This window comes from Loxodonta africana, chromosome 21 (assembly GCF_030014295.1).
Source record: "Loxodonta africana isolate mLoxAfr1 chromosome 21, mLoxAfr1.hap2, whole genome shotgun sequence".
Classification (NCBI taxonomy): domain Eukaryota; kingdom Metazoa; phylum Chordata; class Mammalia; order Proboscidea; family Elephantidae; genus Loxodonta; species Loxodonta africana.
The window spans coordinates 21,051,684-21,073,442 of NC_087362.1; the positions used below are offsets into that span (position 1 = coordinate 21,051,684).

Sequence of the window (21,759 nt, forward strand, 5' to 3'; positions counted from 1 at the left end):
TGAAGCATAAAGACAAATGATTTCATGAGGTCACAGAGTTAGTAAGTAGCAGAACTAATAATATGGCTATTAATAAAAATACAGATGATATAAAAATAATAATGAAATGATATATTATCTGTTATGTTAATATTATATATTATATATTAATAATGATAATATTAATATAGGTATGCAATTTTAACATTAATGCAGTGAGAACCTATTTTTCTATGTAGAAAAAAGAGTATGCCATATATAATAACTACTTACACTTATATGTTTATTACTATTTAAAAAGTAGATTAATGACAGTGTAACGTGGTAGTCATAAATTTTCAGTGACTATATGGGCAGTGGGTTTGGTTTTTGGTATTGGTAGGGTCACTAAGAGTCAGAGTCAACTCGATGGCAATGGGTTTGGTTTTGGTTTTTATGTGGTTTATTGGAGCCCTGATGACACAGTGATTAAGAGCTCAGCTACTAACCAAAATATTGGCAGTTCGAATCTATCAGCCACTCCTCAGAAACCCTTTGGGGCAGTTCTACCCTATCCTATCGGGTCGCTATGTGTCCGAATCTACTCAACAGCAGTGGGTCTATTTTTTTTTTTAATGTGGTTTATTGAGCCCTAGTGGCACAGTGGTTAAAGTGATCAACTGCTAACCAGAAGGTCGGTGGTTTGAAACCACCAGCAGCTCTGAGGGAGAAAGATGTGGCAGTCTATTTCCACAGAGATTTACAACCTTGGAAACCCTATGGAGCCTGTGAGTTGAAATTGACTCAATGGCAGTGAGTTTGGATTTTTTTGGTTATGTGGTTTATTATATATATGCATGTACATTCACACACATACATACATTTTATACATACATATGGATACATCTATTTGTGAACATATATGTACACACATATGCATACCCATACTTATATATGCATACATATATAACAACACACATATTTTTTGGTTGTTGTCGGTGTTGAAACATTATATGTGGAATATCCTTTATCCAAAAGCCCCTTTTCTCTTCTGTATTTCTTATTTCATTTACCTTGGTCAAGTAGTACATTCTTTACCCACATTCAGTGCTATCTTTCCCATCACCCCCCTGAAATATCTAGATAGATAGATAGATGGATGATAGATAGGTAGATAGGTAGGTAGATGATTAGATAGATGATAGATAGATAGATGATAGATAGATAGATGATAGATAGATAGATAGATGATAGATAGATAGATAGATGATAGATAGATAGATAGATAGATAGATAGATAGATAGATAGATAGATAGATAGATAGATAGATGATAGATAGATAGATATAGATTAATAGATGATAGATAGACAGACAGACAGATAGATAGATAGATGATAGGTAGGTAGGTAGGTAGGTGGTAGGTAGGTAGGTAGGTAGGTAGATAGGTAGGTAGGTAGATAGATGATAGATAGGTGGACAGATAGATAAATAGATAGATGATGATAGATAGATAGATAGATGATGATAGATAGATGATGATAGATAGATAGATGATAGATAGATACATAGATACATAGATAGATATAGATTAATAGATGATAGATAGACAGACAGAAAGACAGACAGATAGATAGATAGATGATAGGTAGGTAGGTAGGTAGGTGGTAGGTAGGTAGGTAGATAGGTAGGTAGGTAGATAGATGATAGATAGGTGGATAGATAGATAAATAGATAGATGATGATAGATAGATAGATGATGATGATAGATAGATAGATGATAGATTGATAGCTGACAGACAGATAGACAGACAGATAGATACATAGATGATAGGTAGGTAGGTAGGTAGGTCAGTGGTAGGCAGGGCGGTGGTAGGTAGGTAGGTAGGTAAGTAGATAGATTAGACAGATAGATAGATAGATAGATAGATAGATAGATAGATAGATAGATAGATAGATAGATAGATAGATAGATGATAGATAGATAGATGATAGATAGATAGATAGATAGATAGATAGATAGATAGATAGATAGATAGATAGATAGATGATAGATGGGTAGGTAGGTAGGTAGGTAGGTAGGTGAAAAAAAAGGTAGGTAGGTAGGAAGGTAAAAAACAGGTGTCTACTTTTTTTTTTTTTTACTATCTAGAAATTGATTTCCTCTCTCCATCCCCCCTAACCATCCTGAGTTCCTCTCTCCATCCCCCCTAACCATCCTGAGTAAACACTAATGAATGTTGGTCTCTGTACACCTTTTTCTATCTTCTTATATGAAAAAGAGATAATACAACATTTGTCCTTTTGTGATAAACTCATTTCTCTCAGCATAATGACCTACAGATGCAGCCCTGTTTTAATGTTTCGAGAACTCATTATTCTTTATGGCTATGTAATATTCCCTTGTGTGTATGTACCACATTTTGTTCATCCATTCATCCATTGATGGTTGAATTAAGTTATTTCTATCTTTTTTTTACTGTTGTGAATAGTGCTGCAGTGAACATAGGTGTGTTTACATCTGTTTGTGTCTTTTATTAGACCTCTAGGGTATTTTTTTTTTTTTCTTTTTAGGGTACATACCTAGAAGTGGAATCAATAGATCATAAGGTAGTTCTAGTTTTTTGAAGAAGCACCTTACTCTTTTCCATAGTGGTTGTACCATTTTACAACCTTACCAGCAGTGGATTAGGGGTCCAATTTCCCCACATTCTTGCCAACATTTGTTATTTTCTGTGTTTTTTCAACAGAGCCGTTTTTGCAGGAGTGAGATGATATCTCATTGTAGCTTTGATTCACACCTCTTTAATAGCTAATGATCGTGGACGTCTTTTCACGTGTTTATTGGCTGCTGGACTCTCTTCTTTGGCAAAGTGTCTGTTCATGTCCTTTGCCCATCTTTTAATTGAGTTATCTTTTTTTTAAGTTGTTGAAGATTTTTATATATTTTAGAGATTAGACCCTTATCAGATATGTTTTTCCCAGAGATTTTTCTCCAGGCTATAGGTTTTCTTTTTACCCTTTTGACAGTCTTTTGATAAGCATAAGTATTTTGTTTTTATGAGGTTTCAGTTATCTATGTTTTCTTCCGCTGTTTCATTTATAGCTGTGTTTGATAATGTATCTTAAAAAAAAAAGTCCCATAGTTTTGCCCCTATGTTTTCTTCCAAGAACTTCATGCTTTTAGTGTTCCTAGTATTTTTGTGCTGAGGAGGTAGCCAGCATAATTGTGAGGTTGATTCTGTCGAGAAATTAAGAAAAGAGATTGAGCATTTATGCAAATATATGAAGAAAAATGAGACCCTTATTTCTCATTATTGAAGAAATTACTTCTAGGTAATGAGAAATAGGACATGGAGAAAGGGAGGCTGGAAAGTATCCTAGGGTGTTAGGTTGGAATTGGAAATATCAGGATACACTCATGTTGGGCTTGTGTGTGTGTGTTTAATCATACATACAAACATCAGTAAAGAAATGATTATAGATAAATAACTATATATATCCTAGGATGAGAGTTGATTAATTACAATATTTAGCGAATCTTAACCTTTGAAAAGCTAACCAGTTTGCTTCTTCTTTCTCTGATTCACTCTAGTCAGTTATCATTTATATTACTCACCTCTCCTTTATAAATTCATTCTCAATAATATGTTTTTACCACTCTAGTTAACAGCTTCCTCTTCTTTACCATAGCCAACACTGCCAGATTTCTCCTTCCAAATGAGTAATATAGGTTGTCATCCTAGAGCCATGTGAATTCCTGAAGTGAGTCAATAGGGGGCACTTTCGCTCTCAGGAAATAGTGACTTCTCAGGATTACTCAAAAGGAAACTTGACAAGGTGGAAAACTAATTTTTATGTGTTCATAACTCTGTATAAAAATGATTTCATCAGTTCTTCCTCATCTTTCTCTTTTAGCACACCCCAAAATATATTATTTCTCTGAGTGCAGAAAACTATATGGAGGCCATTGACCATTAAGCACATATAATTGTGTCTTATTCACCTAGTACCACCATAACAAAAAAATTATTTTCTCACAGTTCTAGAGACTGGAAGTCCAAACAAGGGTCTTGGCCATGTTACTTCTCTGAGCCCCTGTCCTAGTGCCTGGTGTCTGTCAGCGACCCTTGACATTCTGCTTGTACAATATTTCTCACATGGTATCTGCCTTCCTTCTGGGTGCGTGTCTCTGCGTCTACTCTGTTCTTTTTATAAAACACCACTCAGAAGTGATTAAGTTTAGGATCCACCAACTCTGGTATGACCTCATTAACAGAATGAAAGAAAAACCTCTATTTCCCAAAAAGGTCGTATTTATTGGTACAGAAGTTAGTGCTTCATAACTTTATGAGGGACACAATTCAATCCATAATACTTAGCTATAAGAATAGTACTTACTTTTGTTATTTCTTGAGCATAATAAATGAGGAATTTACTCATGTTTCATGCTTATTAAAACAGTTAATTAAAAAATTTAAGCCTATAAGCTCCATAAATATGAAATGTATGCACAAGATACCATATTTAAGTATTCTCACGTTTGTATGATGGTTGAAATCATCTACTATTTTGATGTCTTTAGAGACTTTCTTTTCTTAGCTCAATTTAACCTTCTGTCCTAAATCTTCCATCTCGTTGTATGTTCTTTTAAAATGTATCCTTTGTTGCTTACTTCTATTCTTTTTTTTTAATCCTCTTCCTTTTATACCTGTAAAAATAATTTCCGCTCAAATGTCATCTTCATTTTTAGAAGTAGTTGGCATCATGACCTTCTTTTCTAATTCAGATTCTTTTATTATTATTAACTACTTCTGTAACTTTCTGGAAAATTCTGTGAGTTTTCATCTGTCAAAACCTACCTTATATATTAAAGTAAATAATTAAAATGTAAATTTAAAGTAAGTTAATTCATATATGCATATATATATCATTAAGTAACATGATTTTATACATTTTATTTTTATTGAATTAATTTTAATTGAAAAAAACATTGATTTGGAATCATTTTAACAAAAATTTTGGTTCTAATGACAAAAATAAATTTAAAAAGTAAGAATGAAGTGATTGTAAAATAACCATACTGTCTTTTCTAACTTTATTTTTTAAAAATTGTTATCAAATATTGAAGTCTAGGATATCTATTTACAAAAAGGGCCCAATAAATGAGGAAAACACACACACAAATGCCACTTTATGCAGACAAATCGCAAGATAAGAGACATTTGACTACAGCTCATATTATAACTCATCTAAATAATTCCGTAGTATGAAAGACAGCAAGATTTTTTTATATGCATTGGCTAACAACTTCAGCTGATGCTAGTGAATACACACACTGGGCATTCTAGAATTACTTTGGATTCAATTAATATAGAGTTTAAGGCAGAATGCAATTCATCAGTCCCACCTATCTACATACTCTTTAAAGAGACACTATCTAAAAACTAGTTCTGAGCCCATAATCCCTTTATCAAGATGATTTCTTTTTGCACATTCTGATGTTGGTCCAAAGATATTGTAAAATCAGTGCCAAATGAAATTTACTGTTGAGTATTTTGAGATGTGTTTAATTGTGAAGGAAAAATAAAATATCAGTAATAATAATTCCTGTTTGAAGATAGACTGGTTGAGACAATATTCTGTATCAAGAAGAGTGTACTTACTAAGGCAGAGATTAGGTGTCCCTTCGCTGCCTCATTTTTTCATCAGTTACCTTTTTTCAAGAAATGTCGTCGCCAGCTGGAGTAATGTTTTAATTGGCTTATGATTATTTGACAAGGATTGTTAATTTATTAGCCTGGGTTGAAGATATCCTTGCTGCCCTCACCTCATCTCACCTGCACAACCAAAACTAGTTGCAGTCGAGTAGATTCCAACTCATGGCAACTCAATGTGTGCAGAGTAAAACTGTGCTCCGTAGAGCTTTCAAGGCTATGACCTTTCAGAAGCGCATCATCAGACCTTCCTTCCATAGCATCTCTGGTGGGGTTTGAACCACCAAAATTTGGTTGGGTTTGAACCACCAAAATTTGGTTGGTAGTCAAGCACTTGACCATTTGTACCACCCAGAGACTCCCATCTCACTTCAATTAACTTTAATTTAACTGTTTTTGTCATGTGCTGTCGAGTTGATTCTGACTCATAGTGACCCTATATGGCAGAGTAGCACTGCCTAGGCTGTAACCCTCTTGGGTTCAGTTTCTCAAGTCTTTTCCCCAGTGGAGTAATTGGTGGGTTCTTACCATCTGCCTTTCAGATAGCAGCTGAGGGCTTACCCATTTCTCCACCAGGGCTCCTTTTAATTTAACTAAACCAAAAACCAAACCCGTTACCATTAAATTGATTCCAACTCATAGTGACTCTCTAGGATGGAGTTTAACTCAACCAGACCTTTAAAGTGTCGGTTTTCAGGTGCCAACTTACACAGCATGTATAAGGTGTATATGTAGAAGTTAAATGGCATGTCAGTGAGCCTTACGGATGGTGTGCATTAAAAATTTTGATTTTCTTAGCACTTGGTGTTTTTCTCATTTTCTTTTGCTTAGTAGTGTCTGTGCTCACATCTATGCTCGCATCTGTGCTCAGCAAAGACCTAGCCCTTCTTCCCTCTGTTTTAAGACTGCAGAAAAATTATTCTGACCTGCATTATGTCACATGACTGTCCTCCTGTGGTGAGGATGGTATGATATAAAGCACTTCATAGTGAAAAAAGTTTCCCAAATAGTTTCTGATGACGAAAAGAAAAGTTTACCATAATTAAGAAGGATATTATTCTTTGTCGAAAAGTTGAATTTTAAAAAGATAAAACGATGGTGTAATATCCACTATAGTGCATAACACACACACAAAAAAGTTGCCATTGAGTCAATTCTGACTCACAGCAACCCAAAGGACGGAGTAGAACTGCCGCATAGGGTTTCCAAGGAGTGGCTGGTGGATTCCAACGTCCAACCTTTTGGTTAGCAGCCAGGCTCTTAACCACTGTGCCACCAGTGTTCCACTGTAGTGCATAGGTTTTTTAAAATGTTACTGTTACTATGTTTAATCCCTGCTTTTGTGTTTTTTTTTTTTTTTTTGTGTATATGTGTCATTATGATATGTGTATGTAAATGGTACATTCTATAATTGAATGAATGGTTTCAAAGGTGAATCGAATCTTTTTTTTCTTCCCCTGTTTGTCTTTGCATGGGAAACATCAGAGTGGGAATCAGAGGAACTCAAGTGGACAGGGTTTGCTTGGAAAAGGGTTACCTATAACTGAGTCCCTGGGTGGCTCAAACAGTTATGCACTTGACTACCAGCTGAAAAGTTAGTGGCTTGAACCTCTCCTGAGGCACCTCTGAAGACAGGCCTGGCAACCTGCTTCTAAAAGGTCACAGCTTTGAAAGTCCTATGTGGCAGGTCTACTCCACACATGAGTCACCATGAGTCAGAGTCAACTTGGTGACAACTAACAACAACATTGCTGAATGTAAGAAAGACTCTCTGTAGAACTCAAATTATGTATTAAGATATTGGTTGTCCAAGATATTAAAGATGTATAATATATTGGTCAGTCTTAGATAGATTAAAACAAAGACTAAAAAAATGTGATTCATTATAGTCCATATTTCTCAAATTATGTTCTTACTTGAATAAAAATTTTTATTGGTACAATATAAAATTGAACATTGCTGCTATATCTTACCTATCAATAATTAATTACTTGGTCTGTAACGTTATTGTTATTAGCTGATATCAAGTTGGCTTCCAACACACGGGACCCAGTGTGTCATGGAGTAGAACTGTTCCATAAGGTTTTCTTGGCTGTAGTCTTCATGGAAGCAGTTCACTGTGCATTTCATCTGTGGAGCCACTGGATAAGTTCAAACTGTTAAACTGTTTAGGTTACCAGCCAGGAATTATAAAATAGTGTTCAAATCTGAATTCAGCCATATATTCTCGATCAAATAGCATAAACTGTATAAGATTCGCTTGCAAAGTTTATTTTTAAAAATATATCTCACTGTAAGACACAACTATTGGTCTCTTTCTGTCTGAAACAAAGAAAAGTGAAGAAAACCAAAGACTCAGGGAAATAATTAGTCCAACCTGAGACCAGAAGAACTAGATGGTGCCCAGCTACCACTAACAACTGCTCTGACCGGATCACAATAAAGTGTCCCCGTTAGACTGGGGAAAAAAGTGTAGAACAAACTTTAAATTGTTAAAAAAAAAAAAAGATTACTGATCTGAGAGAGACTAGAGGAACTCCCGAGACTATGGCCCTTAAACCAAAAAGCCAAACCAAACCCAGTGCCGTCGAGTTGATTCCGACTCATAGCGACCCTATAGGACAGAGCAGAACTGCCCCATAGAGTTTCCAAGGAGCACCTGGTGGATTTGAACTGCCGACCCTTTGGTTAGCAGCTGTAGCACTTAACCACTACTCCACCTATGGCCCTTAGACACCCTTTTAATTGAGAATTGAAGCCATTCCCAGAGATCATCTTTCAGCCAAATAATAGTAAAAATAGTAAATAATAGGCCTATAAATAAACAATAACACATGGGAGGAAAGCGCTCCTTACAACAATCATCTACAGGAGACCACAAGGTCAACGGATGCCTAAAAGCAAAGAGAAGATGGCAGGAAGGAGCAGGGAAACTGGTAAATGGAAATGAGGAACTCAGGGTGTTAATAGGGAGAGTGCTGACACATTGCAGGGAGTACACCCTATGTCATAGAACAACTTTTGTATAAACTATTGAATGGGAACCTAATTTGCTCTGTAAACCTTCACCTAAATCACACACACACACACACACACAAAACCTAGAGATTTCTGAAGTCACACACAAAAATATATGTGTATATGTATCTATATATCTCATTGCGATGGCCAAAAGAATAATATGCTAAAATTGCTTACTGCAGTGCTTGACACACAGTGATACCTCAGAAAATGTAGACTGTTTGATCTGTTATCAACTGTGTGCTTTGTTGTTTTGCCTGATTTGTATTTTCTGATTTCTCTGCATAATTAAAATACTTATAGCCGGTAGTTTATTTATACCATTGTTATTTTAATGAATGCTCAAGAAAGTATTTTTAAGGAAATATGGAAGGGATCTTGAGAGTTTTATCCATTCACTGCTTTAAGTCTAAATCAGAAACCCTGGTGGCGCAGTGGCTATGAGCTATGCCTGCTAACCAAAAGGTCGGCAGTTGGAATCCACCAGGTGCTCCTTGGAAACTATATGGGGCAGTTCTTCTCTGTCTTATAGGGTCGCTATGAGTTGGAATTGACTCGATGGCGATGGATTTGTTTTTTTCCTTGGTAAGTCTCAATCAGGCTTCTCAGTCATTTCACTATTGACATTTTGTGTCAGGTAATGCCTTGTTATGGGGGGCTCTTCTATGTATTTTGAGCTGTTTAGCAGCATTTCTAGTTTATACACTAGATGCCAATAACACCCCTTCCTGCCTAGTTGTAATAACCCAAAATGTTTCCAGGCATTGCCAGGCGTCATTTGGGGGAACAAAATTATTCCTGGTTGAGAACTTGTGATCTTGAGCCATCAACCTTGGCTGAAAATTTGAAAACTGTTGTCAAAAGATTATTGCATTTTTTACTCATTCTGATACTTAGGGTCCTTCCTGCATGAAGCCAAATCTCTCCTACGGTATATTCTTCGGTGGTCCTATTTCTAAACAAATGGTTATAAACATATGCTCAGTGGCCAGCGTCAGTCTTGAATATTGCAAAGATCATCCTGTAGTCTTGCTTTTTCAAAATACTGATAACCTAAGTGTTCTTAATACTCAGGGTCTTAGATACTCAGGAATATATTAATCATGTCTTTCTCTATGGTATTTGCATTTTTGGTAATTAAATACTCATGAGCATGCCCTTTATGTGATATTTTAGTTCACTTATACCTTTATAAATATTTCAGCTTTGTGATAATTAAGTAGATTGATCATTATTAATTAGGAATGCAATCAGTTGGTATAGCTAAAAATACTTAAATGTAGCATTTCTAATGTGTTCTAATATTCTTTGAGTATAATTCTTCACTAAGATTCATGAATATTCTTTTTTTTCCAAAATCAATCCATTGGTAAATAAAGCTAAGTGGTTTTCTGATTACAGATAGCTGGATTCATATGATTATTCACATGGGCGTACTAGCTGTACATCTGATTTTGTTGCTCTTTACAAAAACACATACAGAAAAAAAAGGCGTTTGGTAGAATCACTCTGAAAAGAAAAAAAAAATGTTTCACTGATCAAGTAATTATTTTGTAAAACTATAATTTCATCATACGGTATAAATCTTAAAGACAGCTTTAAATGTTTTTTAATAACTATGCCAAAAAAGCAAGCTAGAAGTAAGGAAACGATGAAAAATTAAATTAAATATTTTTTGTGCCAAAAAAGCAAGCTAGAATAAATAAGAAAACGATGAAAAATTAAATTCAATTTTTATATAGATCACACTCTTTCTTGTATTATTTTCCTGAGTCAATAACAATACATACAGTGATTCATCAACTTTCAAACAGAAAAATATGTGATTGTCTTTTTAATAATAGTTCATATATTTTTGATATTTAAGTATTATAAGAACTTTCATGTTTTTGGTATAAAAAATTACTAGTACAATATTTAAAATGCAAATGAGTGTGGCATAAAGTATCTTTGAAGAAAGCTAATACATTTCCAAAATTTTAAGTCCAGTATCAGCTATAATTAATCTTGACTTTTGGTATTGTCTGGTCATACGCCACTTACAAATTGTCATGAGTCAGAATTTTCACGTGATCACATCCAGACTATTCCTAATTACTTCACTATTTGTATCTCCTTGTGGTTAGACATTGGACATTTTAATCACATTTAAAAGTCAGTGTAATTTTACAAGATAAAATCATTTTTTCAATTATTGAAACATTGAATAATGAAAAATAATGAGGCTTTTGAAAGGTCGTGGTTATCAGAAAAAGCCCACTAGGCCGCTACGAGTATGTTAAATGTGTATAATAGCTTTTTAATCATTTGTTAAGAATTTTGCCTCCCCATTAAAGAATTATTTGGCCAGGAAAAAAAACGTTGTACTGCTGTGAGTAATCTGATTAGTCACTGGGACATTTGGCTGCTGGAGACAGAAAGTCTACTTTATTTAATTTTAAAATAATGCACCGAGTATATTACGGAGGTGGCCACTGAAGAAATCACTTTACTTCAGAATTAGCAAGATCTATTTCTTTTCAAGTAGGAAGGTAATCGTTGCCTCTTAAAAGATGGAGTAAGTTTGTGAATTTTTTATCACATCACACGCCCAGTTACAAAATATTACTTTCAACATAAGTTAAAGCTATTCAGACTGAACCTCTAGAAAAGGTAACATCTGCAAAACAACAACTCAACATCAACAAAATCGTGTGCTGTAATATTTGTGGCTATTTGACTTTCATTGAATTGAGTTTTTATTAACATTTACTAAGAACCTGGTCCATGACAGTTATTATACTGAGAGAAAGCTGGCTCTTCTTAAAATGCTCTAGAAGTTCTATTATCCTAATTCATATGGGAAAACTGAGGATGGGAACATTTAAGAAACTAGCCCCAAATTCCACAAATAGGAAATGGTACTCCTAAAATTTGAATTCAGGTTGAATGACCTTTGTGCAACCACCAAAGAGATTCATGCTATACTCCTACTTTCTAGAAAAACATGCAAAATAATCTTGGAGGCTTGTAGCAACAGTCTTACGTGACAATAACATTTGATGATTTCATATTTATGCAACTGTATGACCTATGGAGAGCTCAGTTTAAAAATCACTTGCCCGGCAGGATAAGAAAGGCGCTAAAAAATCGTGGTATACACATGATCAATCAAACGTAAATAAAATATATACATATACCAAATGTATGTAATATATACATATACAGTATTAAAAAAAAAAAAAAAACTGTTGCTGTCGGGTCGATTCCAGCTTCTAGTGACCCTATAGGACAAAGTAGAACTGCCCCTAAGGTTTCCATGGCTAAAGTCTTACAGACAGACTGGCACATCATTCTCCCTTGGGGCGGCTTGTGAGTTTGAACTGCTGACCTTTCAGTTGGCAGCCGAGTGCCTAACCACTGCCCCACCAGAGCTCCTTCAAAGAAATTCCAAAAAAACCCATTGCCGTGAGTCGATTCTGACTCATAGGGACCCTATGTAACAGAGTAGAACTGCCCCATAAGGTTTCCAAGGAGTACCTGGTGGATTCGAACTGCTGACCTTTTGGTTAGCAGCCGTAGCACTTAACCACTACGCCACCAGGGTTTCCATACACAGTATAGGAAATATAAGCACACATGCATAAATATTACTTACAAATATACAGGTAGTTTATTTTATACATAAACTTGTATGTCTGTTTTGTATGTGTGTATTGATATTGTGGTAATTTTGTGGGAAAGCCTAAGTAACCATAGAAGTATTTCATAAGCACATCATCTCACAAATTTATACTTTACCATTGTTTGTCTAGTGTGATATTAGACCATTCAATGATGTGCAAACATCTGCTAAAACCTAAATAGATACATTCTCTGTACTCAAAAATTAAAGACCAGTGAGAGAGACAAAATACATGCATACTCAAGTAACTAAAGGCCAGGAATATAAGGAGGGCTTAAAAAAAAAAAATTTTTTTTTTAAGATAAACACTGTCAAAATTCATGTCCTCCCTCTGTCCATTTGATTCCAAAATTTCTGAACTCAATTCATGTAATGGAGCTGTCAACTCCAGGTCACTATTAGATTTCTCAGTGATTGCTCACCAAAGTGGAGCCCTGGTGGCACAGTGATCAAGAGCTTGGCTGCTAACCAAGGAGTCAGCAGTTTGAATCTACCATCCACTACATGGGAACCCTGTGGAGGGCAGCTAGATGCATTTTTTGGTTTTGACTCACCAAGATGACACCAAAAGCAACCCCATGCCTTGCCTCCTTGATGGAGCAGTGATACATGAGTATGTAAAATTGTACCTTAAAATGAGGAGATATATTATCTAGTGGAAAGACTTTCAAATTATATGCAGAAAAAGTCTTTCTTTCTGTTTCTTGACTTTCTATTGATATAACTAAATGTATTTGAATTTCTTTTTCTTTCACTCTCTCTTTATACAGTGCAAACTGGAATATCAGGCATGTGTCTTAGGAAAACAGATTTCTGTCAAATGTGAAGGACGTTGCCCGTGTCCTTCAGATAAGTCCACAAGTACAAGCAGAAATGTTAAGAGAGGTAAGTGATGAGAATTTGTTTATACATATATATATGTATGCTTGGAGAATATAAAAGGGCTATAAAAACTTATTGAAATATAGTTTTCCATTCTTCCCAGCCTTTTTAAATGTTTTGCAATAAATGTCATTAAATTCACAATAAAGTTCACTTTTTACAAATACTTAACGGTAAGTATTTTGCCAGTGCGATTCTGTATTTCTTTTTAATTTAGTGTCAGTTGTTATAGCAAGTGATGGTTTTCTATGGATTTCCATTTACCTCAATAGTCGTAGCTGGAGGCCTCTTACCTCTGTGCTTTCCCATAGTTAAGAAATCTAAAGTAATGCCGTCCGCTAATTATTGTGTCTAATGTTATCTCTTTTTTCTTTTGGAGGAAAAAACTGATCAGTGATAAGGTAGTAAATCCTGATATAGTATATACTATATAATTTGACTGTTCTTAAATTATTGGCTATAGTTTAAATGGTGGATATTGGTGTTCAGTATCAATGTCTCATTCTTTTTATTGGCAGCATTAAGGACTACAGTTGAGAAAGAGTAGTCATAATAAGTATATACCTCTAATATATCACAGCTTTTGACAAAACAGTCCCCCCTTCATCTTACTTTTGCATGAAAAGGTATATTTCACGTGGTATCAATTTATCACAGCTTTTCGCAAAACTGCAAAAGGAACTCAATATGCATTTAATATAGAAGGTAGCAAATCTGAGAATAGGATCCCTAGTGAATAAACAATAATTATGTTTCATGTTCCTCAGATTCTCAATACAACGTTTATATTAGTACGTCAAGAAGGAAACTTTCCTTAAAGTCATATCATCAGGGGATAAAGATCATCTGTGTTCAATTGTGTATAGGAAAAGAGGCAAGAAGAATTTAAACTAATCCTGCTGTGACATTGTCAGGGCAAAGCAAGTGCCAAATTTTCTTAGCTGCTGTCGAAAAACAGTACAGAAAATTTCGAGTGTCATTTCTACACAGTGCCAAAGGCCAAGAGACATGGGAAATGTAAAACTGAGTTCACTATCATTTCTAATCTTTCAGCTGCCATTTACATTACCAGTGTGCCTTCAGTAGACTGCACAGTTCACAATACTCTGTTTAATATCAGCTCTGTTCTAGAAAATGTGAGGAAGAAACTACCAATGATGAAATATTTCTTAAATCTTTCTGTCTTCCTGCATCTGAGGACAAGTTTATCACATAATACTTCTGTATTTACACTATGTTAAGAGGAGAATGGATTGTTTAAATCTGCTTGAAATACATTAAAACTAACAAAGGCACATTTCTTTTGTAAAGTAGGAAAAAATAAAATTCTTCACTGTTACCCTAATGTATTCAGTAGTCGGTGTGCAGAAATTGGTCAAAGTATATACATTCAAGTATTCCAAACAAAGAAAAGCAGATAATTCACATTTTTAAAATTAATGGTTCTGTATAACTTTACTCTTCTTCAATCAGTAACGTAACTGTACAGTTTTTTGCTTTTCTAACTCTTCACGTCAAGGTTACAGAAGCCAGTGCTTCTGGTTATCTTTAATGGATTCCATCCTTCTCTTCTTTTTTAAATTTTATTGCAATACAGGAATTACTATGTGGAAGGTGAATTAACTTTATCAAAGAATATTGACATTTCAGCTGATTTTTAAAGGCCCAAAATATTATTTTTACATGACCTGGAAATATGAGATTCATAGTGATGAGCATAGAATACTAAGATATAGATACATATTTATACATATGTACATGCCTTCTCATGCGTACATACGTGTGCGTGTAACCAGTCCTAAGGCTTAGGAGGAAATTGTAGAACAAAAGATCTTTTACCAATGGAAAGGTCCCTAGAAAGCATTTATTTTGCAGTTGATAAATCCTAACTAAAAAGAGTCTACCCTAGACTTGTATTATAGGGTTGATAACACAGTAGTACATAAGGTAATCTTTAGCCCTAACATATATCATGAGAGTTCTATTAGGTTATTCATTCAATTGACTAAGTTTAGAAGATTCACTTAATTGATGTTTTCCTTCTATTTCAAACGTTGTGTTCTAAGGCCCAAAATAATATTTTTATTGTTACATGTTTTATGTCACTATTATAGTTTTATGTATCTAATCTCTCATTTCTTATTAATTTTAATTAATCTCACTGTCTTTCTTTTTTAACTTCATTACTAACATGCATCTATTTAAACAAACACACACAGTAACATTTTGATACATTGCATTTGAGTAGAGACAGTCTTAGGGGAGGAAGAGGGTAGATAATATTTCATAAGGTAAAGCTGGGGGAGAAGTATAAGGAAAGGGGACAGAATAGAAAAAGTAGATAGAGCCCTAAAGGCATGGGAATATTCTAGGAGGGCAACTATCCCATTTCACCTGGACTTTACGATACTTCTAAGTAAGACACAGAGGGAAAAGCAGATAGGCATACAAAAAGCTTTGGGTTTAATTCATTAGAGTCACACACGAAGTCACTCTTGAGCAGAGTCAGTATTTCTAGTGATAGGATATTATCCATATGCTACAAGGAAGACCATTTAATAAGGCTATTATTAAAATTTAGGCACCAAACACTAATGCCAAAGATGAAGAAACAAGATTTTTACCAACTTCTGCAGTTTGAAATTGGTCACACATACAGTCAAGATGCATTGATAAATACTGGTGATTGGAATGTGAAAGTGCGAAACAAAGAAGATGGATCAGTAGTTGGAAAATATGGCCTTGGTGATAGAAATTACGCTGGAGATCACATGATAGAATTTTGCAAGTTCAATAACCTACTGCTTGCAAATACCTTTTTCAACAACATAAATGGCAACTATACATGTGGACTTCTCCACATGGAATACACAGGAATCAAATCGACTAAGTCTGTGGAAAAAGACAAGGAAGAAGCTCAATATCTTCAATTGGTCATATGCAAGTTCAAGCTGAAGAAAATTAAAACAAGCCCCAAAAGCCAAAGTATGACCTTGAGTGTATCTTACCTGAATTTAGAGACCAGCTCAAGAATTGATTTGACCCATTGAACACAAATGACCAAAGAAGACCAGACAAGTTGTGCCGTGACATCAAGGACATCATACATGAAAAAAGCAAAGGGTCATTAAAAAGACAGGAAAGAAAGAAAAGACCAAAATGGATCTCAGAAGAGACCTGAAACCTGCTCTTGAACATGGAGCAGCTAAAGCAAATGAAAGAACTGATCTCATAAAAGGTGAACAGATTTCAATAGGCAGTTTGAGAAAACAAAGTAAAATATTATAATGAAATGTGCAAAGATCTGGAGATAGAAAACCAAAATGGAAGCACACACTCAGCATTTCTCAAGTTAAAAGGACAAAGAAAAACTTCAAACCTTGAGTTGCAGTATCAAAGGATTCTACGGGCAAGATATTGAATGACTCAAGAAGCATCAAAAGAAGACAGAAGGAATACACAGAATCACTGTACCCAAAAGAATTGGTTGATGTTCAGCCATTTCAGGAGGTAGCATATGATCGAGAACGAAAGGTACTGAAGGAAGAAGTCCAAGGTGTACCGTACTGAAGGCTTTGGTAAAAAAAAAAAAAAAAACAAGGCTGTAGGAATTGACGGAATACCAAGTGAGATGTTTCAACACACGGATGCAATCCTAGAAGCCCTCACTCGTTTATGCCAAGAAATTTGGAAGACAGCTACCTGGCCAAGTGACTAAAAGAGATCCATAGTTGTGCCTATTCCTAAGAAAGGTGATCGAACAGAATGCAGAAGTTATCAAATGATATCATTAATATCACATGCAAGTAATACATCATTGAAGATAATTGAAAAATGGTCACAGCAGTGTCCTGACAGGGAACTGCCAGAATTCAAGCCAGATTCAGAAAAGGATGTGAAACGAGGTATATCACTGCTGATGTCAGATGGATCATGGCTGAAAGCAGAGGATACCAGAAAGACCTTTACTTGTGTTTTCTTGGCTATGCAAAGGCATTTGAATGTGTGGATCGCAACAAATTATAGATATCATTGTGAAGAATGGGAATTCCAGAATAATTAATTATGTCCATGTGCAACCTGTACATAGACCAAGAGGCAGTTGTTTGAACAGAACAAGGAGATACTGAGTGGTTTAAAATCAGAAACGGTGTGTGTTCGGGTTGTATCATTTCATCATACTTACTGAATATTTAATCTGAGCAGATAATCCAAGAAGCTGGATTATGTGGTGAAGATTGTGGCATCAGGTTTGGAAGAAAACTCATTAACAACCTGTGATATGCAAGTGGTTCAACCTTGCTTGGTGAAAGTGAATAGGTCTTGAAGACTACAGTCTTCGGTATGGATTACACCTAAACATAAAGAAAACAAAAATCCTCACAATTGGACCAATAAGCAACATAGATGGAGAAAATACTGAAGTTGTCAAGGATTTCAATTTACTTGGACCCACAATCAACGCCCATGGAAGCAGCAATCAAAAAATCAAACCGCTTATTGCACTGGGCAAATCTTTTGCAAAAGACCTTTTTAAAATGTTAAAAGGTAAAGATATCTCTTTGAAGACTAAGGTGGGCCTGACTGAAGCCTTGGTATTTTCAGTTGCCTTATATGCTTGCAAAAGCCGGACAATGAATAAGCAAGACCAACAAAGAATTGGTGCCTTTGAGTTATGGTATTGGTGAAGAACATTGAATATACCACGAACTGCCAGAAGAACAAATGAATCTGTCTTGGAAGATGTACAGCCAGGATGCTCCTCAGAAGCGAGGATGGTGAGACTACACCTCAGGCACTTGACATGTTATCAGGAGTGACCAGTCCCTAGAGAAAGACATCATGTTTGGTAAAGTAGAGGGTCATCGAAAAAGAGAAGTGTCCTCAATGAGGTGCATGGACTCAGTTGCACCAACAGCAGCTCAAACATAGCAGGAACTGTGAGGTTCGTACAGGACTGGGCAATGTTTTGCTCTCTTGTACATAAAGTCACTATGAGTTGGAACCAATTGATGGCACCTAACACAACAACATGTATATAAATGTTTAGGAGAATTTCTTCCTCTTTTATGTGTTATTATGCTGTGGGGTAATATAATTTAGTAGTTTAGAGTATCAGTTTTGGAATCCTAGTTCTACACTGGCTGACCGTGCAATACATTTAAGTTTCTAAACCTCAGCTGCTTCATCTGAAGAATTTAAAATACATAAATGGTAAGATTTGTGGATGTTGACTCTTCATATTAAATCATCTTTGCATTTCTACTTCATTTTTACGGATGATACTGGTAGAATACTGTTGAATTCAATTTATATTATCGAATTTGTCATACGTTGTGTCCTTTGTGCATAGTTTTATTTTTTATGCCTTTTTTAGTTACAAAAAACGTGAATTTTTTTATAGTTAATATAGTATACATTGAGTTTGATATTTATCTATACATATGGTTAATATCTATACATTGAGTTTAAAATAATTCAGCAGTAAACTCTGTCGCCTAGGAACCATTATGGTTTTTTTTTTTCTTTGGTAAACCGTTTATGGTCTTCCATAGTTACCGGGGAGCCCTAGGGGAAAGTTATTAAGGTTTTAGCTGCTAACCAAAATGTCAGAAGTTCAAATCCACCAGCAGCTTCTTGAAAACCCTGTGGGGCAGTTCTACTGTGTCCTATAAGGTCATTATGAGTCAGAATCAACTTGAGGGCAATGGATATATTATATATTATATTATATATTTCATATATAATATATTCTATATATATTTTTCTAAATATATAGTATATATTATATATTATTTGTTTTAAAGTTATAAAAAATTTTTATTAAGTACACTTTCATATTTAGAAGAACTTCCAATCTTACAGATGTGAATGGATCTTTGGTATAATTTAGTCTTAAAACACACATTATATACAGACATTTAAAAAATTCAGGTTCCAAAATACTCAATAAAGATGTTTGGGTGATACCTATAAAACTGACCTAGCAATTTTTCCTTCTCTTTGGCAGACAATTTTGAATCCTCATCAATAGTTTTTAGTGAATTCAACAGTTCATCTTTGGTTGTCTTCTGTTTACTGTTGGGATAGTCACTTTGACCAGTTTCCTGGCATAAACATATCCTGTTTTGCTGTTTGGATCTCTTCCTCCCTGTATGGCCATGAGCTTAACACTGGCAATTTTATGTAGAGTTCTAGAAATCTTAAAAACATCTTCCTGATGATCCATTAAGAGTACTAGAAGATCAGTGTTGGTTTTAGATAAATTTTTATCATCAACAATAGCTTTTGAAAATATCCTTTTCACAACCATTCTTCTAAATTCTTCTCTATTTTGGGAATCCAAAAGCTTGAGAAAGAGCTGAGTAGCTTCTAATGCTATTTCAGTCTTCCCAGTCAGTAAGAGTGAATATATATATGTACAGCACTGGGTTACATATAAATACATATATATATATATATATAATATATTAAAAATATATAAAATATATTTTATATATATTTTTATGTGTATATATACACACACACATATATATACACATATGTATACCCCCGGAAACCCTTCAGGGGCACTGGGTTCTGGGTATATATACCCCCAAACTAAACCCATTACCCTCGAGTCTATTCCGACTCATAGTGACCCTATAGGATAGGATTGAACTGGCCCATAGGGTTTCTAAGGAGCAGCTGGTGGATTCGAATTGCTGACCTTCTGCTTAGCACACAAACCCTTAACCACTGCTCCTACCAGGGCTCCAACATATGTATATACATAAAAAAACCAAAAACCCGTTGCCGTAGAGTCGATTCCGACTCTTAGTAACCCTACAGTGACCCTATAGGACAGAGAGGACTGCCCCATAGAGTTTCCAAGGAGTGCCTGGTGGAATCTAACTGCTGACCTTTTGGTTAGCAGCTGTAGCACTTAACCACTATACCACCACGTTTTCTGTGTACCTGTATACATACATATGTATATATATATATGTTCATGTATGTATATGTGTGTGTATATTTTTTTATAGATATATGTATATGTTCTTGGTAAAATTATGTTAATTTATTCATTCTCAGATAAATGCCAGGTTATGGAGATTTTAAATTATTAACCTAACTTGTACATAATATTATTTTGTAAAAAAAAACACCCTTCCTAGGTCATTAAAAATCTTCAGAAATATTATATTACAAAATGTTTAACTACGACTCTGAATACGTATGTTAATGCCTATACCTGCCCTCTGTCATTGTTTTAGTAATTGTGTGAAGTTACATTATTTATATATTCTTAAGTTCTTTATTCCTTGGTTTATGCTAATTCGATTATATCAGAATATTGCCTATTAAAATGCCAAATTGGCATAGTAGGACCAGAAGGAAGACTGGAAGAAAGCTGTGTTCAAGAATTCATACTGTGTTGTTGCCAAGTGTGAGTAAAAGACATTTTTAAAAAACCGAGCCTAGATTTCAGCTACACATTTCTAAACACTCTGGGGTCCTAACAAAGTACAAGCATGTTGTGCTTGATTTAATTCTTCTGTGGAGCCCTTGGGGCCCATAGCATTTTGGAGTGGAGTCAGAGATCACGTGACAAGAACATAATCAACAAAAAAGTAACAAAAGTTACACCATCTGAGACTGATCAAAATGTTTTTAAACAAATATGGAGCTGTGAATACAGGTTTGTAAAGTCTTCAGCTGTCTTTTCATGTAAATGCCAAACTAGGAAGCCTGATTCTTTTTCCCACAATAAGGCAGGACATGGGATGAGTTTCTTCTGTGAACTGACACAGTTGTTTTTTCTTTGCTCTTTTCACACCTTTGAATCCTGTGGACCCTTTTTTAAAAAAACAAGAGTTTAATTATTATGCTATCAGCATGAATTTACCTACCTAGAGGAAGAACATTGAATAAGGGCTTTGTATGCCTTTTTCAAGTGGCAAAATTTTTTACTTTCAACATCCTGTTTCGTATAATAGACTTTAAAAAATATATCCTCCATATGGTGGAATGAATTTTCAGTAAGAAACAGATTGAAACAGATTAACACCAGAATATTAAGATAGTCTCGCAGCATACGTATTTCCCCATAGGATTCAACATTCATAAGAGACAAGTTCTTCAATAATTTTGTTTTGATAGATTAATAGAAAAATGACATTAAATAAAATTATTAGGAAGTATTACATGATTTATTAAAAAAAAAAAGAAACTTTTGTCTTTTGGACTATTGGAAAGACATACCTGGACTAAAATTAAAATTTTAGTTGAAAACAGAACATAACCTGGAAAAGGACAGTTTTAAATGTAAAGATCGTTAGAGCTTTTTCTGACTATTATTTTTTGCGTTGCTGTTTAAGTCACCAATTTCAAATGGTACATGAATATTTAATTTTCTACATGAAATTATCCTGGGATTAACTTTTAATCTTCCCTATAAATTCTGGATAGAAATTTTGTATTTTGAGCCAATATAATTGCATGTTATCAGGAATAGGTGTTGGGTAGCTCAGTATTA

The 21,759-nt window shown here is 34.8% G+C and overlaps 1 protein-coding gene across 1 annotated transcript in view; it reads left to right on the top strand.

Annotated features, from left to right (window-relative positions):
- Window positions 1–21,759, top strand: part of SPOCK3 (SPARC (osteonectin), cwcv and kazal like domains proteoglycan 3) — a 514,066-nt gene that overhangs the window by 344,357 nt on the left and 147,950 nt on the right. Inside the window, exon 6 of the mRNA XM_003415798.3 lies at window positions 13,130–13,244. Coding sequence (XP_003415846.2) covers window positions 13,130–13,244 — 115 coding nt within the window. The remainder of the gene's footprint in view (window positions 1–13,129; window positions 13,245–21,759) is intronic.